The sequence below is a fragment of the Notothenia coriiceps genome, unplaced genomic scaffold, assembly GCF_000735185.1.
Source record: "Notothenia coriiceps isolate Sejong01 unplaced genomic scaffold, NC01 NC01_scaffold00018641, whole genome shotgun sequence".
Lineage (NCBI taxonomy): Eukaryota > Metazoa > Chordata > Actinopteri > Perciformes > Nototheniidae > Notothenia > Notothenia coriiceps.
Window position 1 is genome coordinate 37,486 of NW_011351342.1, and position 22,077 is coordinate 59,562.

A 22,077-nucleotide genomic window follows, 5' to 3' on the forward strand; every position below is an offset into this window, starting at 1 on the left:
AAACACGTGTCTGTACGATCAAGATACAGCGGTAACCAACACACACCTAGATAAAGGTAGCCTAGACCCTTATAGTAACATAATTAAAGAAAATTAATCAAACATTATACATCTTACCATTAATGATAATAGACACACGAGAGAGAGTCTTTGAATTAATTAGGACCTTGCGCTCTGCTATACACAGGTGCTACAAGACAAAAACGTGGTCCAATCTAACCCACACATCACACACTAGACAACAAGACACAAGAACAAGCAGAACACAGCAACAACAGAACCAACACACATACAACACACAATATAGTTACAAGTTACCGAGTACACCACAAACATCAACAACCAAAACAATCACACAATAAAAGCCAGCATTGAAGAGCGTGAGTGTATTGACAACAACATCAACATACACACACACATCACGTACCATCTGACATAGGCACTGTGAGGAGTGAGTTTCCAGAGGGAGGGCAGCCGACGGAGAAGGCTCTTGTCCCCCACAACAGTGAAACATGGTTGCGGGTGGGGATGGATAGGAGGTTTGACAACAGAAAAAACAAGGCAGCAGAACAAATATGGTGCACACACAGCAGAGACACTCTGAGGTGGGTGAAGGTTGGTGTGTGCAGACAGGACAGAACGTGGGGAACAGAGAGTGTGGTGGGTGGCAGCAGGTCCTGTGAGGATGGGGGGGAAGGGCTGTGGTGGTGCAGCAGGCATCTGTGAGGCAGCGGAAGCGGGTGTGGTGGTGCAGAGGTCTGTGAGGTGGCGGGGGAAGGGGCTGTGGTGGTGCAGCAGGTCTGTGAGGTAGGGGGAAGGGGTGTGTGGGTGCAGCAGGTCTGTGAGGTAGGGGGAAGGGGCTTGGGTGCGTGCAGCAGGCTCTGTGAGGTCGGGAAGAGGGCGTGTGGATGGTGCCAGCAGGCTGTGAGGATGGAGGAAAGGGGTGTGGTGGTGCAGACAGGTGCTGTGAGGTGGGGAAGGTGTGGTGGTGGTGCAGCAGGCGGTGGGGAGGAGGTGTGGTGGTGCGGCAAGCAGTCTGTGAGGTACAGGGCGGGGGCGTGTGGTGGTGCAGCAGGTCTGTGAGGGTAGGGGGAAGGGGTGTGGGTGTGCAGCAGTCTGTGAGTGAGGAGGAAGGGCTGGGTGGTGCAGCAGGTCCTGTGAGGTGGCGGGGGGTGTGGGTGGTGCCAGCAGGTTCTGTGAGGTAGGGGAAGGGGTGTGGGTGGTGCAGCAGGTCTGTGAGGGTAAGGGGGACAGGGGTGTGGTGGTCGCAGCAGGTCTGTGAGGTAGGGTAGGGGGGGGCCTGGTTGTTGAGGGCTTTGTAAGTAATGAGGAGGACTTTGAAGTGGATTCTTTGACGGACGGGGAGCCAGTGGAGGTTCTGGAGGATGGGAGTGATGTGGTCTCGGGAGCGGGTGTGGGTGAGGAGGCGGGCAGCAGAGTTCTGGATATGTTGGAGTTTGTTGAGGAGGTTGGATGGTATGCCAGTAGAGGATGCTATTGCAGTAGTCGAGTCTTGAAGTGATGAATGCATGAATCAGGGTTTCAGCAGCAGAGGAGGAGAGTGATGGGCGGAGACGGGCAATGTTTTTGAGGTGGAAAAAGGCGGTCCTGGTGATGTGATTTATGTGGTGGTTGAATTTGAGCTGACTGTCGAAAATGACTCCGAGGATGCGGATGTGAGGGGGGGGAGATAGAGTGTGGCTGTCAATGGTGAAGTTGAAATTCTGGATGTCTTTGATACGGGATGGGGGGCCGATGATGATGATGTCTGATTTGGCACTGTTCAGTTGGAGATAGTTTGTTTGCATCCATGCTTTTATTTCTGAGAGACAGTTGGTGAGAGTGGAGTGTGTTGTGGGGGTGATGGTTTTTGTTGAGATGTAAAGTTGGATGTCATCGGCGTAGCAGTGAAATTGAAGGTTGTGGCGACTAATTATTTTGCCAAGGAGGACAATGTAAAGGATGAAGAGGAGGGGGCCAAGCACCGAACCCTGGGGGACGCCTTGGGACAGAGGAGCAGTGGAAGAGGTGCAGTTGTTGATGTTGATAAACTGATGTCTGTCGGTGAGGTAGGATTTCAGCCAGGAGAGTGCAGTGTCAGTGATGTTGAGTGATGATTCGAGGAGGGACAGCAGGATGGTGTGGTTGATGGTGTTGAATGCTGCGGTGAGGTTGAGGAGGATGAGGATGTTCAGGTCGCCGGAGTCAGAGGAGAGGAGGAGGCATTGTAGTTAAAGGTCACCTTGTCAATGTTATTTTTGGGCAATAGCATAGGTCTCAGATGTCTGTGTTTTGCTCAAAATACCAAAAAGATCACCCACTCTAGCCATGCCTCATATCCCCCCGTTTCATCCCCCCTTACTAAAGCTCTGATTCAGGGTATAAAACTTTTTTTTTTTTTTTAAATTGAAAAGAAAAAAGAGGGGTTGGAGCTTATGCGGGACCCAGCAGATACTGTCTAAATGCTGCAGTGATTAAACGCCATATTATGTTCCAAACCACATCAAGGATTATTTCTGAAACAATATGGAGCTCAAATGCTTTCTCTCTCTTGGGTTTACCACAAGGGCAGTGACCTTTTATTTCCTGCTTCTTTTCACATACTCTCTCCAGTACAGGTTAGCTCTGAGTGTTAGCGATGCTTGCTAATGTAAACAAAGACCATATTATGTCCAAAACACGTCGGGCATTGTTTCTGATAGCCGTCATATTGGATGGCAAATCTGGATCAGCTCCGTTTTTAAAGATTTGCGCGCGGAGGAAAAGAGAGAGGGTTTTATTTTCTGACACTTTGTGAGTTCCCTGACACACCGGGGACACACAATTATGTATAAAAGACATCAAAAAGTGCATTTTGCATGATAGGTAACCTTTAAGTTAAGTCTCAGTAGTATAACATGGGATTTCAGAGTAGTTTTACACAACTGATTTGTTTTTTTTCTTTCAAACATTGTAGAAAGAACAACATTCCTGTCCCAAACAGCCGGAGAGAGAAGGGTTCAGCAGGTAGGGTGTGAGAGGTCACATGATCCAGTAGGTCAGCTAAGGGTGACTGGTCTTGTGAAGCTAAATACAGAATCTTGATAGAAGGAATTCTATTATTTTAGGTCTAGATCGGTTCAATCATTTTAAGGCACGCCAGCATCTTTCCAGCTGTATACGCCTGAAGTAACATCTTTAGGAAGGGCTACTACAGCCTATAATAAAAGTGATAGACAGCTAAGAGACTAACCACATTTGATAACATGAATAACTATCAATGACTAGACTATAACAATCTGTACAGTACATTTACAACAGACTGGTACATGTGTTTACCTACCAGCTACGTTTACAAGGATATCTATTTGGGGGGTTCTGATCTGGTTCTTTCACGTTTGCTTTACAGGCATTAATTCCCTCCAAACGTGATTTATATTGTTGAGGAAACAGGTGTCACTACAGTGCAGACACCGAAGCAGGTAGTGGCAGAGAAAGGGTGATATATTTTTAACCTCTGCTCAGGTTTAAACTTGAAAAAGTCCATTGGTCAGTTTACCCCCAGATGGCTCAATTTACCCCGTGACTCGGATCAATTTACCCCTTAGATTGTGCAAGTTAAGCAGACAGACCTTTTTTTGAGAAGTCATATTTTCATGGCCCTTTGTGATGGATGCATTATATTCATTTTGATTGACAGAACACTTCCGGAAGTAAAGGTTGTTGTTGTTGTCATTTTACTTCTATCTAATTGTTCCTTGCCTAGGATAACATAAGTAAACATTGGCTCATCTTACCCCACTCTCCCCTACTATTGGGTGCTGTATGTAATGTAAAATGTGATTTCCATTTGTAAGCCAAAGATACTTATTGTTGATGAACTATAAGTGAGGTTCAATGGTGAACAAAAACAATTACATGTAGTGCTGTTAAAAAATTAAATATGCAGGACTTGTAGCAGAGTATCTCTACAAGTATTACTACTTTTACTGAAGTAAAAGTTATGAGTACTTTGACCACCTCTTGTGCCACTTTAGGAAAGAGAAGATTTATATTCTTGTACTTTTTGATAAACCATATGAACTGTGTGGACTCACTCTTCGTCCTGCAGCTGCTCCTCATCCTCCTGGCTGTGTGTCTGGTTTCGTATGGGCGCCAGGCACTCGGTCTTGGTGTTGTAGTTGTGAAAGCACACGTTGAGCTTCTCATCAAACTCGTTGACCAGGTCCTCCATGGACTTGAAGCTCATCATCTCGGAGAAGTTCTCCAGCTCAGAAAAGTCCTCTCTGGTGATGGAGCTCAGCGGTATGGTGGTGGTGGAGGAGTAGGAGGACTGTTGGAGCGCCGGGTGGTCCAGCTCATCCATGTGACAGGGCCGGAGGTCCTCGAACTCCTCGTCCAAACACACGAGAGGGGCCTCCATGCTTCCTACAGGAAAGGCAAAGTCAGGATATAAGGGATAATAACAGTGAGGCATACTATTAAAGTACGCAATGACAAGGGATGCAAAGACTTAGTGAAGATAAGAACAAATGATGAAAGATAAAATATGAAAAAGTACAATAAGCACCAAAAAAAAGCAATGATAAGACAAGGTGAAAAATATTTGTATAAGTGTGTAAAAGTGGTTTTAAGTAAAGATTTAAAGAGGTCACTGAGTCTGTGTGCCCTATATTCCCAGGCAGGTCGTGATGATGGAAAAAGTAGGCTAGTTTTTAGATACAAGCCTAAAAACATAATTATACTATCTGTCTGAATTCATCTGTATTCACCCTCTGTTAAAATAACACAGCAAGGGAGCCACATCTAAATTGCTGGCTATTTCCCAGGCAGCACACAAACAGACTGGGCTGTGTTTTCACGTTCACAGTCTGCGGGTTAGGTACTCCATATATATTTTCTCATGGGTTTTCATGATATGTCCCCTTTAGGTCTTATCAGTGTTTCTCTGACAGGCAGGACCACTGCTGCAGTATTGTGTTTGAAACAAAAGACCAAATCAGACACATATGTCTGTACCTGTCTTCATCTGTTTCCCAGAAGGATTTATCTGGCCTCTCCTAAATCATGCCTGCCTCACCTCATGTGGAGTGGCACCATGTTGTCGAGACAAAGAGGAGATGGAGGTAAATCTGCCAGAAGGGGACCGGGACCCCCAGGGACCAGAACCAGTTGGCTCACTGGTAAACCTCAGTTAATGAAGAGCACCTTCTGGGATTCAACTGATGAGGTTTACCAGAATCTGGGCCATGAAACTAGGAACTGTCATAGAATATGATACATTACAGTAAGGCTATTGTTAATGCAGGTTTTCTTTAATGGATCTGATAATTACATAATTAAATGAACATTTATCTTTCACTTAATTGTATCATAAATTGAGTCAGATAATGATAATAGTGACACATTAGCTCTTTTGGGACTTTAGGAAAGGTACTTCGAAAAAAGGTACAAAATATATTTGGAAGAAGGTTATAAAGTAGTTTGATATGAAAATATGTTTTGTGTTAACTTTACCTGTCAAATAAGGCAGCAAAATCCACTGAAAAAGCTGAAACATTGAATCTAATTAAAAGTATTATTTCAACAGACTTCACATAAGTATTAGGTTAGTTGAAAGCAATAATATGAAGTTTAAATAGGTTACATTTAATAATATTGCTTTCAACTAACCTAACACAGTAGTGTGAAATCTTTTGACAAAATACATTTAATTAAAGTCAACGTTTCAGTTTCTTCTGTGAATAAACATTGGCACTTACTGACTAACTGGTGGTTATTGAAATGTTCACAGTGTGTTCAATAACTGACTGTTGGGAGGCCTTTTTCCTCTCTATTTACATTAAAGGTCTTTGCTGCATGTTGTCCTATGGAATATGTAATTGTTGGTTGAAAAATATAATGAAGGAATATAGAACTGTAACACTTGACACTGCATTACTGTAGGTCAAAAATGTACTAAATACCTTTTAATATTCAAATAAGTGGAGTAGGGAAAATGTTCTCCTAGAAATATCACCATCTCTATACAAATGTCCACAAAGTATATTCTCTTCCTCTGATTTCATACCAAATGCTGTTTGCCTTTCCAAATTGTCCAACTTCAACCTTTTACTGGGACATAATTATCACATGGGAATTCCAAAAGAACATTCATTGTTTCCAAACGTTCCCATGCCTAAATGAAGGTCTCAGTTCAGCATCCATAGAGTTCATATTAAGGTCATTTCACTTGATATGATTAGAGATTTCCCCATAGTAAATGGAGGAGATAATGTGATGAATCACTTCCACAGGCATTACTTTCTGAAACATCTGTAATGAATGGATGTGAACCTGCAACAGAAGCAGCAGTGGTGGAGCACTTCCTGCTGCAGTCAGAAGTTTTTAGAGGAGGTGAACCTCTGTCATGTTGTCTGACTGTCTGCAGTGTAATGACTGAGTGAGGCTTATATTTCACCCTCTGTTCTCCGCTGGACCGTGGCCTGGCCTAAGTGGGTGAGTGCAGAGGAGCCCATTTAAAAGCAGCTTGTGCAGCCTCTTCTTCCTCATCACACCATCAGCAAAGTGCTGCTCCATCCTCAGCCAGAAACCTCCCTGCCTCCTCTTTTTAAAATGCATCCACTCTGCTTTTGGCTCAACATTTGCTTCTAATTTCTCTGCTGAGAAAACGACTTCATCTAATATAAATCCTTGGAGCAGAGAAATGAATCACTCCTTCTGTGTGACAGTGACTGACAGCATGCGTCCATCAATAGATCCAATTAAGGTTATTTGGTCTACTCAAACGGAACAGTATCAGCTGACTCTAACCTTGCCACAGGTACTCCTGGAGGCATTGAAGCAGTGAATATCTAGCAGGGGGAAAATCACAAATCGTCACCTTTTTGGCCTAAGTCATATTTTGGAGAACATGTTTTTTTTGCCTAAATTATCTCTTCTTGATGCTGGCCACCTCTGGTAAAATTGCCTACATCCTTATTGAAAGGATAGTGCTGTTCCTACCCTGATAGTATAATGGCCTATGTCAAGAGTGTGACTTAGGCCATATATTTAAAAAAGATAATGGCTTAAGTCACATTGTCTTGTGACTTAGGCCATTTGACAAGCCTTACAAAATGGCTGCTTCAAGAAGAAAGAAAAACTAACAGATAAATTAAGTTATTTTCATGGTTCAGGGCTTGTCCCCTGTTGGTAAGTGATGTTTACTATACTATAGGCTAGGCTATAAGTGTTGTGTAGTTATTTAGTCTTTTAATTTCACAATGTATAGTTACTGTAGCTAATGTAGCTACTGTAGGTACTATAGTTACTGTAGCTACTGTAGCTCCATGAAGCATGCACACATTTCCCTCTAATCTAAAAACTAATCTTTCAAAAGTAACGGTTACAATTACAGAACAGGCTATCAAGTGTGCAGGTGTGCGTCATATGAGAGGCCCCGCCTTAAATCTTCCGCCAAAGATTTTCGAAATTGGTCCGTGCGCAAAGCATTGTGGGGATTTTAAGACCGCGGAGGATACACATGTGCAGCCTTGAAATTTCCTGCAACGAATTACGCCGGCCTCGGTAGAATTCCAAGGATCCTGGATATTTCAGAAAGTTTTGTCAATGGACAAATGGGAAGAACATCGGTTATACGTCACCACTTTGGTCACAAAGGTTGCCATGAAGCAAAAGAAAGAAAGTTGGTGAGGGATCCAGGCGCAGTTCATAATTTTCCTACCAACTGAAACTTCAGGATGGAAAGAATCTTAAAGTGTGCAAAACTTTTTTTCTTCTACACTTGGTATCCCTGAAAGAACCATTACACTGGCTGAACAAAGACACCATCGACCATGACGAACAAGTGGCAGACCCGCCAACTACATCTCCACCTAAGAGTGGCAAAAATGCAAAGCTGGAAACTGCTGTCACAGATTTCCTTAAGGACTGGTTATAGGATCTGCCCACTGTTGATTCGCACTACTGCCTACAAAGACAAGAAGTTCCTTCACCCAGGCACAACAATCTCCCAACTACATCGGGAATCTCAACAGGCAGCTACAACTGCTGAAGTTGACGCTCTGCCAATCAAGGCGAGGAGGTTTCAGGACCTTCCGTCCATGAAACATGTCATGCCCTTCGAGTGTCATCAGCTTTTTGACAATTTGCCACATAATTAGACACACACACACACACACACACACACACACACACACACACACACACACGCCAAGATGACTGAGAAAGGTTCAGGGGAGAAACTAATTTAAATGGAAAAGGGTTAGCTACAATGAAAAACACAGCAAAGAAGAGCTGGAGGGAGTAGTGAGGAGAGGCACATGCCTCCTCAGCATTTGATTTACTTGCCTTTTGTTTTATTTAGGTAAGAGTTATTTAAGTTGTACCTTTTGAGTTTGCTATATTGAATTAAAGGGCCAACCACGGCCAAACTGCCCTCTGTTTCCTGAGTCTCTGTATGCTCCTCTAGCATTTTAAACTGTTAGTGGCTGACCCAGCCCCATGGTCTGTCACAGTAATGCGGGAAAGAGAAGTGCACTGTTTTGCCTAAGTCACTTACTCCAGAAGTAATAAGGCCTAAGTCNGGTTCACCGTGTCGACATCGCAGCACGACCAGGCCCGAAGGATTCGATGCAACACGCGGAGCAGGCGCGAGGCTGCTTTAGCGCGTTGGTGCCGTTCCTCAGAGACACGCAAGGAGGCAGTTATACACATTGAATTCACTATCTTATAATATGTACTGAGATAGTCATCCGAAGAAAATGTGCCCGGAATATGGAAGCCTTTGACCTGCGTGGAGGCTATATACACACATACTGATAGAATGTTCTTTATACATGCACTGTTGAGCGAACCTGCGACCCAAGTTTTTTCATTCATCTGCATAAACTTCACATAGTTTGTATATGATATGTCAATAACCTTAGGCTGTTCCCGTCAACCAGTTTTTGGATAGTACTGCCGTCGGTTTTGTTCCAGTTCAAACAGCTGTTTTGATGCTCCGGGCGTAGAACTTGGTGGCCATGCCACTCACAACATCCAATCCCAGAGCTTGAAGATTTAATCACCCGGGGACTGTAGTCCCAAACGATAGCGGGGATTATGGGTAGTGTAGCTGGTCCTTCAGCTATCCTGGAACTCCGAAATGTTTTTCGAATTTCATGATCACATTAACACCATATCCAACCCAACGTACATTGCGGCTAAAACATCCAATCATCGAAGCTCCAAAAGTCCAAATAGGCTCAACGTCTGTTTCTGGTTCTTTTATATTTGAAATCAGTTCCTGACGCGTCGCCCAATAAACCCGAGCTTATGTATTGAACTAAACAAAAAAAAAAACATGGATAATTGTGTGTTATTGTTGAGTAAATAACTGTGTTATTTATAAAAGAATAACAAATTAGAAGGAAAAAAAGATTTCAAAAATACAAATTTCAGTATTCTGAGGCTCTGAGCCCCATTTATTTTCCTCACAGACGGCAAAAAAAGTCAGACATTATACGATTTAAAATAAAAACAATAATCGTGGCTTGATATTGAGTAAGAACATGTTTTTATGAACCCCACGACTTCCGGTCTTCCAAAACCCGACCGGACAAAAAAAAGGGTGTCACAAGCACGAAACACACTACCAATAGAAATACATTGCTTTTAAAATCGTTCTGTGTGACACGAAAAAAAGGGAAAAATCGTGTTGGTGAACACAAATCAATAGACTAAATGTCGTGACTATAACACGAAATGCTGTGAGACTGGGTTGAATGATCACACAGTTGTGACCGTACGCCTACTCCTTTTTGGTAGGAGATGCACTTGACTTTTCAGACACCGATCAGGAATCATCCAATGAAAATGAGACCGTTGTTAAACATGTACCAGGCCAAGACCCCTGTATCAGATGGAGCAGACAATAACTTTCTCATTGAAGAAGAGAGTGTTGCTGAAGATGCCAAGCAGACCCGTCCACACCATGAAGAAGACACAGATGATGATGATGATGATGATGATGATGATGATGATGATGTTATCATAGACCCAAACTAGAATCCATCCTCTGATGAGTCCTCTGTCCCTGAAAATGAAGACAGTCTGGCAGCAACTTCAGAACATTATGGTCCTCATCTAGAGGATGTGTATGAAAACAATACGGTCAAAAGGAAACAACATAAATACCTCAGCCCAGAAACATGGAAGCAAAATGAATCCAAGAAGAAACGTCTCAAAGGAATGGCATACAAGGCCAAAGGTGGCAAAGAAATAGCTGCAAAGGCTATGGGCCTTCCCTGCAATTCGAAGTTCTGTCAGCGAGTCACGACTCGAGACTGTCAATCTATTACAGAAGAGCAGAGGCAGTGAATATTTCAGAAAGTTTGGTCAATGGACAACTGGGAAGAACATCGGTTATACGTCACCACTTTGGTCACAAAGGTTGCCATGAAGCAAAAGAAAGAAAGTTGGTGAGGGATCATTTTCCTACCAACTGAAACTTCAGGATGGAACGAATCTTAAAGTGTGCAAAGCTTTTTTTCTTCTACACTTGGTATCCCTGAAAGAACCATTACACTGGCTGAACAAAGACACCATCGACCATGACGAACAAGTGGCAGACCCGCCAACTACATCTCCACCTAAGAGTGGCAAAAATGCAAAGCTGGAAACTGCTGTCACAGATTTCCTTAAGGACTGGTTATAGGATCTGCCCACTGTTGATTCAGAAGCACAGCGACATACAAAGACAAGAAGTTCCTTCACCCAGGCACAACCATCTCCCAACTACATCGGGAATATCAACAGGCAGCTGCAACTGCTGAAGTTGACGCTCTGCCAATCGACGAGAGGAGGTTTCAGGACCTTCCGTCCATGAAATATGTCATGCCCGTCGAGTGTCATCAGTTTTTTTACAATTAGCCACATAATTAGACAGACAGACATACTCACTCACTCACTCACTGGGTGTTTCTCAATGTCAAGTACGCTTGCTTGGTAGCACATGTCTTCCGAGTCACTTGCTTCAGAAGCGAGGCAAGAATACTTCCTGGCATTCGGAAAACGAAGAATGGAACAGGCGAGCAAGTGTGCGTCATATGAGAGGCCCCGCCATACATTTTCCGCCACAGATTTGGGGAAATTGGTCCGTGCGCAAAGCATTGTGGGGATTTTAAGACCGCGGAGTCTACACATGTGCAGCCTCGAAATTTCTCGCTACGAAGTACGCCGGGCTCGGTAGAATTCCAAGTATGCTGGACATTGGAACAGTCCTTTGGCGGCACTCGATGAGGTAGTATACTTGAAATAGTGGCTCTGGAGCAGCTTTACTCGAGATTGAGAAACACCCCCTCACTCACTCACTCACTCACTCACTCACTCACTCACTGTGCTCTTCTAGCACTTCAAACTGTTAGTGGCGGAATCTATCATAGTGCGGGAAAAAGAAGTGCACTGTTTTGCCTAAGTCACTTACTCCAGAAGTAATAAGGCCTAAGTCAGGTTTCAAATTGCCTAAGTCACAACAACATGTTCGTAATTGGCCTAAGTAATCTAATCCTCTTATTTTACACAATTGACAGACAGTGTTATTTGTACGTCAATATGACTATTGACGTACAAATAACACTGTCTGTCAATTGTGTAAAATAAGAGGATTAGATTACTTAGGCCAATTACGAACATGTTGTTGTGACTTAGGCAATTTGANCACTCAAATAGCCTGAACCCTGCCCATGAGAAGCACATGGCGATTCGGAGCCGTGATGGGGCTTGATAAGATGATCCACGGGGGCGCAGAACAAGCTTGGGTTGTCAGGCATTGTTGGCTATTTACTGTGTCTAGCTCCATTTACGCCCCGTCATACTCCAAAGGAATATTTGATCAGGAGAGATTCACTCTGTGTGAAGTTAAGCAACTCTGATATGGGGGCTAATATGTTAACCTGATTTTACAGTCCAAATCTGCCTTTTTTGTTGTTCACAGCATCTTCTGATGGAAAGGGCATGGCCAGGAAACTTTCTGGTGCGATATTTCATTTTAGTGTGGTAAAATATTTGATTTAATTCACTGTTTCATAAACAAACGTTGTGCCTCGCTTGACCAGCCCACACATACATAAATGCTTGTTAGAGCAGGTGCCTCTCATGAGCTGTTCCACTCAGTCGGGAAAGGTGGCATATGAGTGGTTGTATGCATAGTCATTTGTTTTGCAAACCATTATTTGTGAATTGAAGTCCTTTCTTTCTATTTAAAGTTGAGAATTCTCTTTACATCTGCAGCCGAATAAACTGGACAGTAACAAGTATTTTATTTATTATTAAAATTTATTGTTAAATATGAGGTGTTTTGCAATTCCAAACAAATGACATCTATGCCATTGCAAGATAGAACATTATCACGCTTTTATTATATGTCTCGGTAGATCTACTGTATAAACTGTATTACTTGGATATGTTATGAATGTGGGAATGTATATGTACATTTTATTTTATTATTCGGTCATTTTTCATTGTGACATACATGTTTTGCTCATTTGTTTTAATGCCATTATTTAGGCACTTTGTAAAGCACTTTTTGCTATTTTTGACACTGTTCTGTCCGTATTTTTCCGGACTATAGTCGCCATGTGTATAAGTTGCTCTTATTCAAAAAATGTGTCATTTAAGAGAAAAAAAACATATATAAGTTGCCTTCGGTGTATAAGTCGCATTTATTCTTACTGAAGTCTTCATCATCTGTGTCCAAGTTAAACACTTTCGCTAACTCTGGCCAGACCGTGTTTAACGGAGCTTACACACGGCGGCGTACGTTTGAAGCGGCTTACCACCACGGCGGCGTTGTCTGACCGCTCCGCCAACAACAACCAATCACATGAATCTCCCGCCCCCGACACACACAAAGCACACGGTTTGATTGGCTAGAGCTTGTACTGGCATAATGATCGAGTTGGCTGAACGCTTCCGTCGAAGCTTCAAAAGCTAGAACATTGCTCTACTTTTGAAGCAAAGCAACGCTTACGGCCCGTCCACAACACAGCGCATGAAAAAAATCTTTCAAAGCTTTGCCCATTCCACTTTGAATGGGGTGACGTAGAAGATTTTTTAATCCTTCGCCGAACTGCATTGTGGGGGGAGCGGAGCAAGGCTTTGCAAAGCATCGTGAGCATCAAAAGTTGGAGGCAATGTGTCAACTTTTGGATGCTCCCAATGCTTGCGAAAGCTGGCATCAGCCAATCAAATCCCGTTTATGCCAAATCCCGCCAGTGCAAGCGCTAGCCAATCAAACCGCGTATACATGTATTGCAGACATACCGCTGCAGTCTTTTCCATATGTCATAAAAATGGAGGATAAATTAAATCATCGCTGGAGGAAATGTCCCGGTCCTATTTACGACTGCTCTCGTGTTCACCGACCGGGACCTTAACCGGAGGAACCCAGGCATGGAGGGAGGTGGCAGAGACAGTTGGTGACAAACTGGTAGGTTCTTCACCTGTTTTGGGGAGTTTATATCCCAGCTTTACTTAGTTTTAACATTGAAGTAGACAGGCTTTGTAATGCCGGGGGGTGGGCGGGAGATTCCTGGCGAGGATTCCTGATGTGGGGTTGTTGGTCGCTTGGGGCGCGTGAAATCGCCAAGCTTCAGATACGCAGCCAGCATCGAGATTGTTTCAAGATTCCGTTTTTCATGCCTGTGGTGTGGACGGGCCGTTACGCTTTCGCTCCCACAATGCAGTTGGGCGAAGCGTGACGTCACCCCATTCAAAGTGAATGGGCAGAAGCGTTGAAGCTTCAACGCACGCCGCCGTGTGTAAGCTCCGTAACAGTGACACAGAGTTGTCGATAAAGCAGCATGTCCTGCTCCAGGCTGTCCTCAGACTCTCCATCAGAATCAGCTCCAATTAGACCTTTCTGAATCCCGACAGGATGGTGTCGGTCGTCACTGAAGCCCATGCTGTGTCGATCCATCCCACAACATCCTGGAAAGTTGCATGACTCATCTTTCCGGTTGCCGTGACTTTTTTCTTCTTCGGTGGTACAGCAGTTTTCTGTTGTCACGATTGTATACAGTGCCATCTATTGGCCGGAGTTTGAACGCAGTCAGACAAAATTCAATATAAGACACTTTTGGAGTATAAGTCGCAGGACCAGCCAGACAGGTAATAAAAAGATCGCGATTTACTGTATAGCCGGAAAATACGGTATACATAATTACTTGAAAAAAACTATGATGATAATAAGTCTAGTTAAAAAACACAATAATAATGAAGTTATTCGATTGTTTAAATTTATCAGGTAGCTTACTCTGAGGGCAGTACACACACTTATTTTCTGTCTTAATCCACACACATATTGAGCATAAGAAATGGTACAGGTTGCGTCACAGTTGAAAAACTGACTCTGCAGACGACCAACAGTAGAGAGTGTATTATTTCTTATCAGCATTCAAAATACCACTGTGCACAATATTAACTCAAACCAAACAATTCACAACATCAAACCATTGTGAGACGGTGCTCCTGCAGCTGCCGTACTGTCTGACTCAACAGGTAGCGGCCCTTCCAGAGCAGCTTCTGTTTCTTATGTTATCAGATAGCTGTTTGCCTCTCTAAGCCAAAATACTTGCAGCTGAAATAATGAAGCAACTTAAAACAAAAGGAAGCTACAAAAGGCTCCTTCATTTTGAGATGAACTATTGCGGTAGGGATATCAGTGTGCTCTGTCATTGATTGGAATGTTGTAAATGTTTTATCATGGTCGACATAGGACGAATCCTCCTGACTTCACCGGCACCACCTGCAGATTTACAATTGTGGTTTTGAGTGAGTATAGGCTTTCTAGAAGCAGACATTTGTACATGTCAAAGTATAAAAAAACAGAAACATAAATGTAATTATAAGGGACAGCAGGTGCTTGGGTCCTGGTATTTCGTATGATGGTTAAATATAAGTAAGATGTGTTGGGCACTCGTGAAAAGCAGGTTATATGGAGGGAAGCTGTGCATAGTTAAATCAACATGCTGATAGAAATTGCCAATAAAAAACAATGGGCAATTTTGAACAGAATGTATTAATAAATAAATGAAATTGTCTTTATGATGACTGTATGCTTACTGAAATGACTTATTCTGTAGGTTAGCATGCTATGTGCCTATTATTCTAACACAATTTAGCCACAGTTGCTTGGCCTACGAAACTCAATCAGATCTACAGAGCTAGTGTGCAGGGAGATAGAATAAATATTGAACTGCTGAAACTAGAATGTATCTAGCCAGTGTACAAGCTATTTTATACAGCATTGGTTTACACCGTGACGATGACCGTATACTTCACTTTGTAAATGTGGGCATGTTAATAAACTGATTACCACAAAGCATTAAAGTGCAGGCTCACAGAACTGTTAGTGTGGCTTTGGACTCCAAGTCTTGTTTAATTAAATCAGTTTGTAAGTCTAATATATTTTTTAAAAACAGATCAAATAAGAGAGTATTTATATGTTTTGATCAGCGATTTTGTTTCTCTCTTATGCTGGTTCTTTGTATCTGCAAGCAAAAACTTGTATCAACTATTGGATATGCTGACAGTCTCAAGCTTTCGACTTTGGTTGTGATAGCAAGATACAATCAAAATACAACATTTCTTTTTAGAATAGTTCATCTAATAATTATACTCTAAGGTGTGAAGTTAGGCATGATATAACGTGAACATCTGGTCTGATATTGATTGTTTTTATAAACATTTCTGGCATACACATCAATAAAGTAATAGATAAATACATTTCTTACATTCGCTTTCACGTCCAGGGATCCAGAGTATACTGTAGATGGCTTGCAGTCCAGAGGGACCCTAACTGTGCTCAATCTGTTCATGCACAGACAGGCTTATGTGATTGTTACCCATGGATCAGCTATAGTCTAAAAATTGGCTGCTCAAGCATCCACACAATCTGTCTGCTCCAAAAATGAAAAAAACCTAATGATCTACTTAATAATTTGTGAAGTCATACAGAAGCTTTCCACTTAATCAATTGTGAACCATGGAAAAGCTGCTTTCGATGGTGATAATGTAAGGCAGTTCTGCTGGTTGCAGCTTTCCATTACTCACAAGGTCTGCAAAGAGCACGTACTGTATTTATTATGCAGGGGCTCATCCTGCTGTGCTTGTACACAGGAGGTGTCAGTTTTGCATTCTTTCTGCCTTTTTTAGAATTCAGTCTTGATTATGTCATTATATGGCAGCCGCATATTTGGCTGCACTGCTTGCGATATCTCCAAGAAACACAGCAGGCAAGAAAAGGCAAAGTGTTCAAGGATTGCAGGCTCTATTTGTTTTTTCTTAGCAAGTTGTCAACAAGTAATCGGTCTCCATACAAATGACGTTTCAGTCTTAGTCATTTAATTGTTACTGGTCTGTGTGCAATGGATGAAACACAGAAAGTGATAACCATACGCAATTCCAATTAAATTCACTCATGTGTGACTTATACTTGAAGAATTGCTTTCTGCTCCGGTCAGGAGTGTTTAGGTCTTTACAGCACTTTGTCTGCATTTATGCAAACATAGCGTGTTTCATGAAAATATGCAAAAGTTCTGCATCATATGGCACTGTTAAACTCAGCTGTAGCTGTGTTCTAGACAGATATGAAATGATTGAGCAGCTGCAGATATAAAGTACATGTTTACCTCTGTAAACAACTTTGCACGTCCTATGTGCTTATGGCTTCTTTTGTGAAGAATGAATTGATTATATTTGGCTTTGTTTCTTTTTTGGTTTCCAGACATGGAGAACTTCAAGACCCAGAGAAGAAGTCCAGTGAGGGTCCGTGAAGGTCAAGGAGTAGTCCTTCTGTGCGGCCCGCCTCCGCACTCTGGAGGTAAGACGGACTACTCTTCCATCATCCTAATCACTTACACAATCACAGCTTTTTAACAAAAACTCAGTATCAGTGAAGACTCATTTACTAATCTGGAAGTCACATTCGTGCTCCCGCCCGCAGATTTCCTGGCCCTTTGTTTGTGTTGTTGAGGTCAGTGGAGTGAGTCATTTTTACTTTAGGACACTCTGGCCTATCAGCTTGATTTTCAAAGGTGGAGGGAGGAAAGACTTTGGCATGCAGACGGAGAGGCTGTCCGTGTCTGGGCCCCTGCCAGGCTGAGTAATGGAGCCTCTCTCTGAAGGTGCTTTGTCTGCTTCACATCAGTACTTTGCATCAATGACATTATCATTGAGAGTTAGCATCCAATGTTATTAACTCCTACACAGGGTTCTGGTAATGGATTGTAGTTCTAGCAGCACGGCGGAATGTAATTCTCCACTTTTGGAGAATCAGGATGTAATGTAACATACTGAACACAGCAGGGGGGGGAGTGGTTTCAGCCATTATTTCTGAAGATCAGCTTTAAAGAGCGAAACGAGCGTCTGTTACTCTAGTACTCTTTCACTAAATGTGTCAGATTAAATTAAAATATGCAATAATCAAGATCATTGTATACGAGGAAATAGCTGCATTAGAATGTGCTAAAGACCACCCAATGTCGGTTTTTACTGACAAAATATCGCGACCCTGGACCACCTTAGCCTACACTTATTATATCATACAGACTAACCAAAGTGAATATTTCTTGCTATAAGGTTGCTATCCATTAGGAAGCATCTTAAAAATGGAAACCCTTCAGGTGCTGTATGTTATATATGTCATAAAAACAGATTATTGTTGGTATTGTTTGTCTAAACTTTAGTCCAGTGTTTCTGTGCGAAACGGTTGAGCTCCAACAATGAAATAGAATTTTTTTTCATCACTAAGCCACCGGCTCACCTTAGAATAATGTTTTGTTTGCAGTCCTTTGTTGTATGCTGTGTTATAATGAGACATCTCACCTTGTACTTACAAGTGGAGCTGGAACAATGAGCCATATGCTTACTTTTGGCAGCCTTGTAGTGTAATGGCTTTTTTTTAAACCACATCCCCCGGTGGAAGATTTCCAAACACCAAAACACTCCAGCCAGCTCAAATCTAAACAAAAAAATATCAGGTGTGGTGCGCTGTGTCATGACATTGCCCAAAATATGTAGACCATTTAAATTCAATAGTTCATTCATTATCTCTAGGTAAAACACACTGTTTCAGTCAGGTCAAATGTGCAAACATCTGTCTAATTTACTTCAAGAAGCTTTATTTTTTGGAGGCAATTGTGCAGGCACCAGGCGAATATTTACAATTTGGGAGAGAGTGCATGGACAAGGAGTTTGGCAAGGCCTAGACAGTGCAGAAATGAGTTGACATTGACTGACTTCTTCTTGGAAACATTACCTGCTGTGCCAATTCATTATGGGTAGTTTGCACATACTAACCAAACAGGCTGCAGTACAGTACTACACGGCAATCAGAAAGGGAGGAGATATTCAGTGACCAAGCATTCATTTACTTGATTATGTATTGAGGTATTTAATGAGTCACCTTTAAGGCACCTTCGAGACAAGACAATAATCTAGATTACTTGCGTATTTAATGAATGCTGACATCAGTTTAGGTTATACTATTTTATGCACAGCTTGATATTGTTTATTGTTAAGTTTTGAATGTCGCATACAGTTGTTTGATTTGTTCTAATCGATTGAGTCTCACATAGTGGATTTGCTGGTTTACAAAGCATGAATATCTCAATAGCAACTGCTCTTGTTTCTTTACATAGCAAGTGATTGATTTCTTATTCTCCTATTCTTATAATGTGCTAACAATCCTTACAAGCTGAATCCAGAAAATATTACTTAAAATGTGATATGTAATCTAAATTGAAATGTAATATTAGCAGTGTGTGCCAGTTACGCATAGTCAAACAGACCATTTTGAAATAGATTATTTCCCAGATACCTGAAAATAAATAGAAGATGTTGGTTTGCAATTGTCTGAGGACACATGACACAATAACAACTATTTTTAAAGAAATACATGTATGGCTCATGTCACCTGGTTCTTTCGTGATGGGAATAAAAGAAAACTGAAAGGGAGCTATAACCTTTAGGCAATTGTTCACATTTCCATTCACAAACCTCAAGAATTATTCAGGAAGGCTTCAGCCAGGCTCTACAAAGGAAAGGAAGTATTGAATGGCCTTGTCCAGGCTCATAATACAAAAATCAGACCTGGATGTTGAGTATTGAAAAGCACATCTGATGATGAATCTCATTGTATTCATGTTAACAGCAGGAGGGAGCTTCACCTCTTTGAAACACATCACATGTGTCCTTTCAAAAACCTTTGAACTCACCTCCTCTAATCGTGTAAATCCATTTATTTTTCATTCTGACTCATGGTAGTCATGTGTCACACATTTTTTATTTATGGCTGAGGAAATCTAATGTTTGACCTTTTATAGAACTGGTGGTTTTGTCATCTTTCATTGCCATATTCTTGTTCGATAAGGGGATTTCAGGACACCATTGCTTTATATTGGCATTAAAAATGTAACACGTCTTATTATAAACAACATTTCATAAAATTCAAGAAACTCCCCGGGTTCTGATGTTACATAAACTCCAGTTGCTTTGTTGTGACTGCAATCTTGCATATTTCACAACTTCACACTCCACAGATGTTTACCAAGATGAATGCGTGTGTGTGTGTTTGGGTAGAAATTTGACTAAATCATCATGAGATAAAATATCTGGCTCTTGATGTTTTTTGCTCTAGGGAAATGTTAATAGACTCTTTTAATAATTCTCTTAAATAATTCATGTTCATCTTGTCTGTCATTTGTCACCAAAACTTGCTTCTTTTTATTTAGACTCCAAACTCCCTGTGGACCTCCCTCCAACAGCATGATGCTGATCATTTGGGACTAGGGGAGGGGTTGTTGTCAGTAACTAACACCGTTACATTGCACCTGGCCCATATCTGTCACATGCAGTCTCATAAGAAGCCCTTACCTGCTCTTAAAAAGGAACGATAGCTTCATCCACGCTCATACAGAGTCTGTACAGTCGGCCTGTTATATGTTCTGTCATCATCATTTCATTATATAAGATTCAGAGAAAAGACTAATGTTCCATAATGTCAATGAGCTATATAAACTCCTACTATAGTTGGAGTAAGTGCTCTCTCTCATTGCATGGACATGTTATATCAGATAACTGATAAAAGGATTCAAGTTTAAACATGCTGGATAGCTATGGCTTTTGCTGCGTTTTCCATGACCCAACTTTCTATAAAGCCCCTCTGTCTTAAAAGTTTAATTAAGAACATGGATGTAGGGACAATGGGCTTTACTCCAAAATATAGAACCTCTGCCAAAAACGATGGTACAAAAGTTTAACATACAAATCCGGATCGGAAATCCAAAAAAAAATGGATGCATTAAACTTATCACCCAGAAGCTAAAGAGAGGAAAAGTGATTTTCAAGTCGACCTTTACACATTTTGTGCTTATAAGTTATCAGAACTGATCATGAATGAAACACGCAAGTCTTCTGACACGATACAATGGAGCACAAGGATTTTAAAATGGTAATATTAGTATCAGTGCTCTCAGACTGTCGACAATCATTTGATTTGGGTGAATGGAACTTTAATGCTAATCATTTTTATATTCATTCAAACTGGGTCAGATTGCTTCCCTGCTGTTTTGCCCGTACCGAATAAACACAGCCAGAGCATGCTTTTGTCCTGCCGACCAACAGCATACAGACTGCTTTTGTGTGTACCAACATCCCCTTCCTCCTTCCTTTTGCGATGGATCATAGCTTTTCTCTAGAGACCTTGCAATGTGCTTGGAACGATCCATTTTCTGACAATATATTTGGCAGCTGTCATCTCAGATTATGCCTATTGATGGAGATGCTGAGGATGCTGAGATGTGCTTTAGGATGACTCATCTCCAATTTTCTAACATATTTGCTGAAAAAGCATGCCCGACCGTATTTGCTATGGTAATGATGCACTCCGTCCATGCATATGCTGTTACAACCAGACATACACCCACACACCTCACCGTCACATTGTCTTGTCCTCATTCAGCCTCCTTCTAAGAGTGCAAATATTAATGGCGATGCTGCACCTGGTCAAAGGGCTGCAGCTAATGGCTGCAGCTAATGGTTATTTTCATGATCCATTCATCTAATGATGATTTATCATGAATAATTAATTTATAATTTAGGCAGTAAAGTGTTAGCAATTTAAAAAATATCCAATTACCAGGTTGTTTTGTCTAAGCAACAGATGCATATTATTCACAGAAAAGATGGAAAAGCTGAACCATTTTCTTTTCACTTGAGAAGCTAAAACCATTATCATTACTTTAATAATTAATATATTATACAGCATATTAATTTGATCCGCTAATAAAATAACTGACACAAATGTGCCTCACTGTGGAGGAAAGTAAATGTATATATAATGTATGTTTTGCTTAATATTGACGCATGGTGATAAAAAAGCATAATTGCTTAAAACAACACTTAAAGAGACATTAAAGGGTTAGCAAATACATAGTACATTATCCAATTAATTGGAAGCACTATTAATGTGTTGTTGCACTTTTGAAACACAGAATAGCCTGACCGTCACTCTCACAGTGTTGGAAGTGAGAAACATGCTCTCATACAGTGAAGGGAGACAGGACATCATTCACGATCAGTGCAATACTGATCCTTAGACAAGGATCTGCCTCATCTCCCCTTTAAAGGATTTCAATATCCCATGAATGATTCAGAGGCCATTATTTCATTTTAACGATGCCTCAAAACCCTCATGACAGCTGCAGGAAGTAGTTTGGTGCAGTCTGAATGCTCTGAAACTGTGAGATAGTTTAGAGTTGCACTTAAAGACCGACACAAATAATATCAAGTGTCCAAGAGGAGCTGCCGCGGTGTTGTTCCACTGCACGGTACTGTATTTTATTAGATGTCAGTGTGTGTCATCTTCTGCTTTGAGAGGATCTGAATGACTGTGCTTTTGTACTGCACCTAATGCATCTGACCTCCTTTCCCTAATGGAAACATGCCTTTTAGATTTACTCAAGGCTGAAATCACTTGTTCTCTCTTTGCAGAGCATGTACCTCAAAACAGAGGCTGTTCGTCAGCTACTAACAAAACACATAGCTTGCAGGAAT

At 41.6% G+C, this 22,077-nt stretch overlaps 1 protein-coding gene across 1 annotated transcript in view; it reads right to left on the minus strand.

The window, feature by feature from the left end:
- The window catches only part of fez1 (fasciculation and elongation protein zeta 1 (zygin I)), a 43,168-nt gene that overhangs the window by 15,485 nt on the left and 5,606 nt on the right, over window positions 1-22,077 (minus strand). The window contains exon 2 of the mRNA XM_010777803.1: window positions 4,077-4,407. Coding sequence (XP_010776105.1) covers window positions 4,077-4,402 — 326 coding nt within the window. The 5' untranslated portion in view covers window positions 4,403-4,407. The remainder of the gene's footprint in view (window positions 1-4,076; window positions 4,408-22,077) is intronic.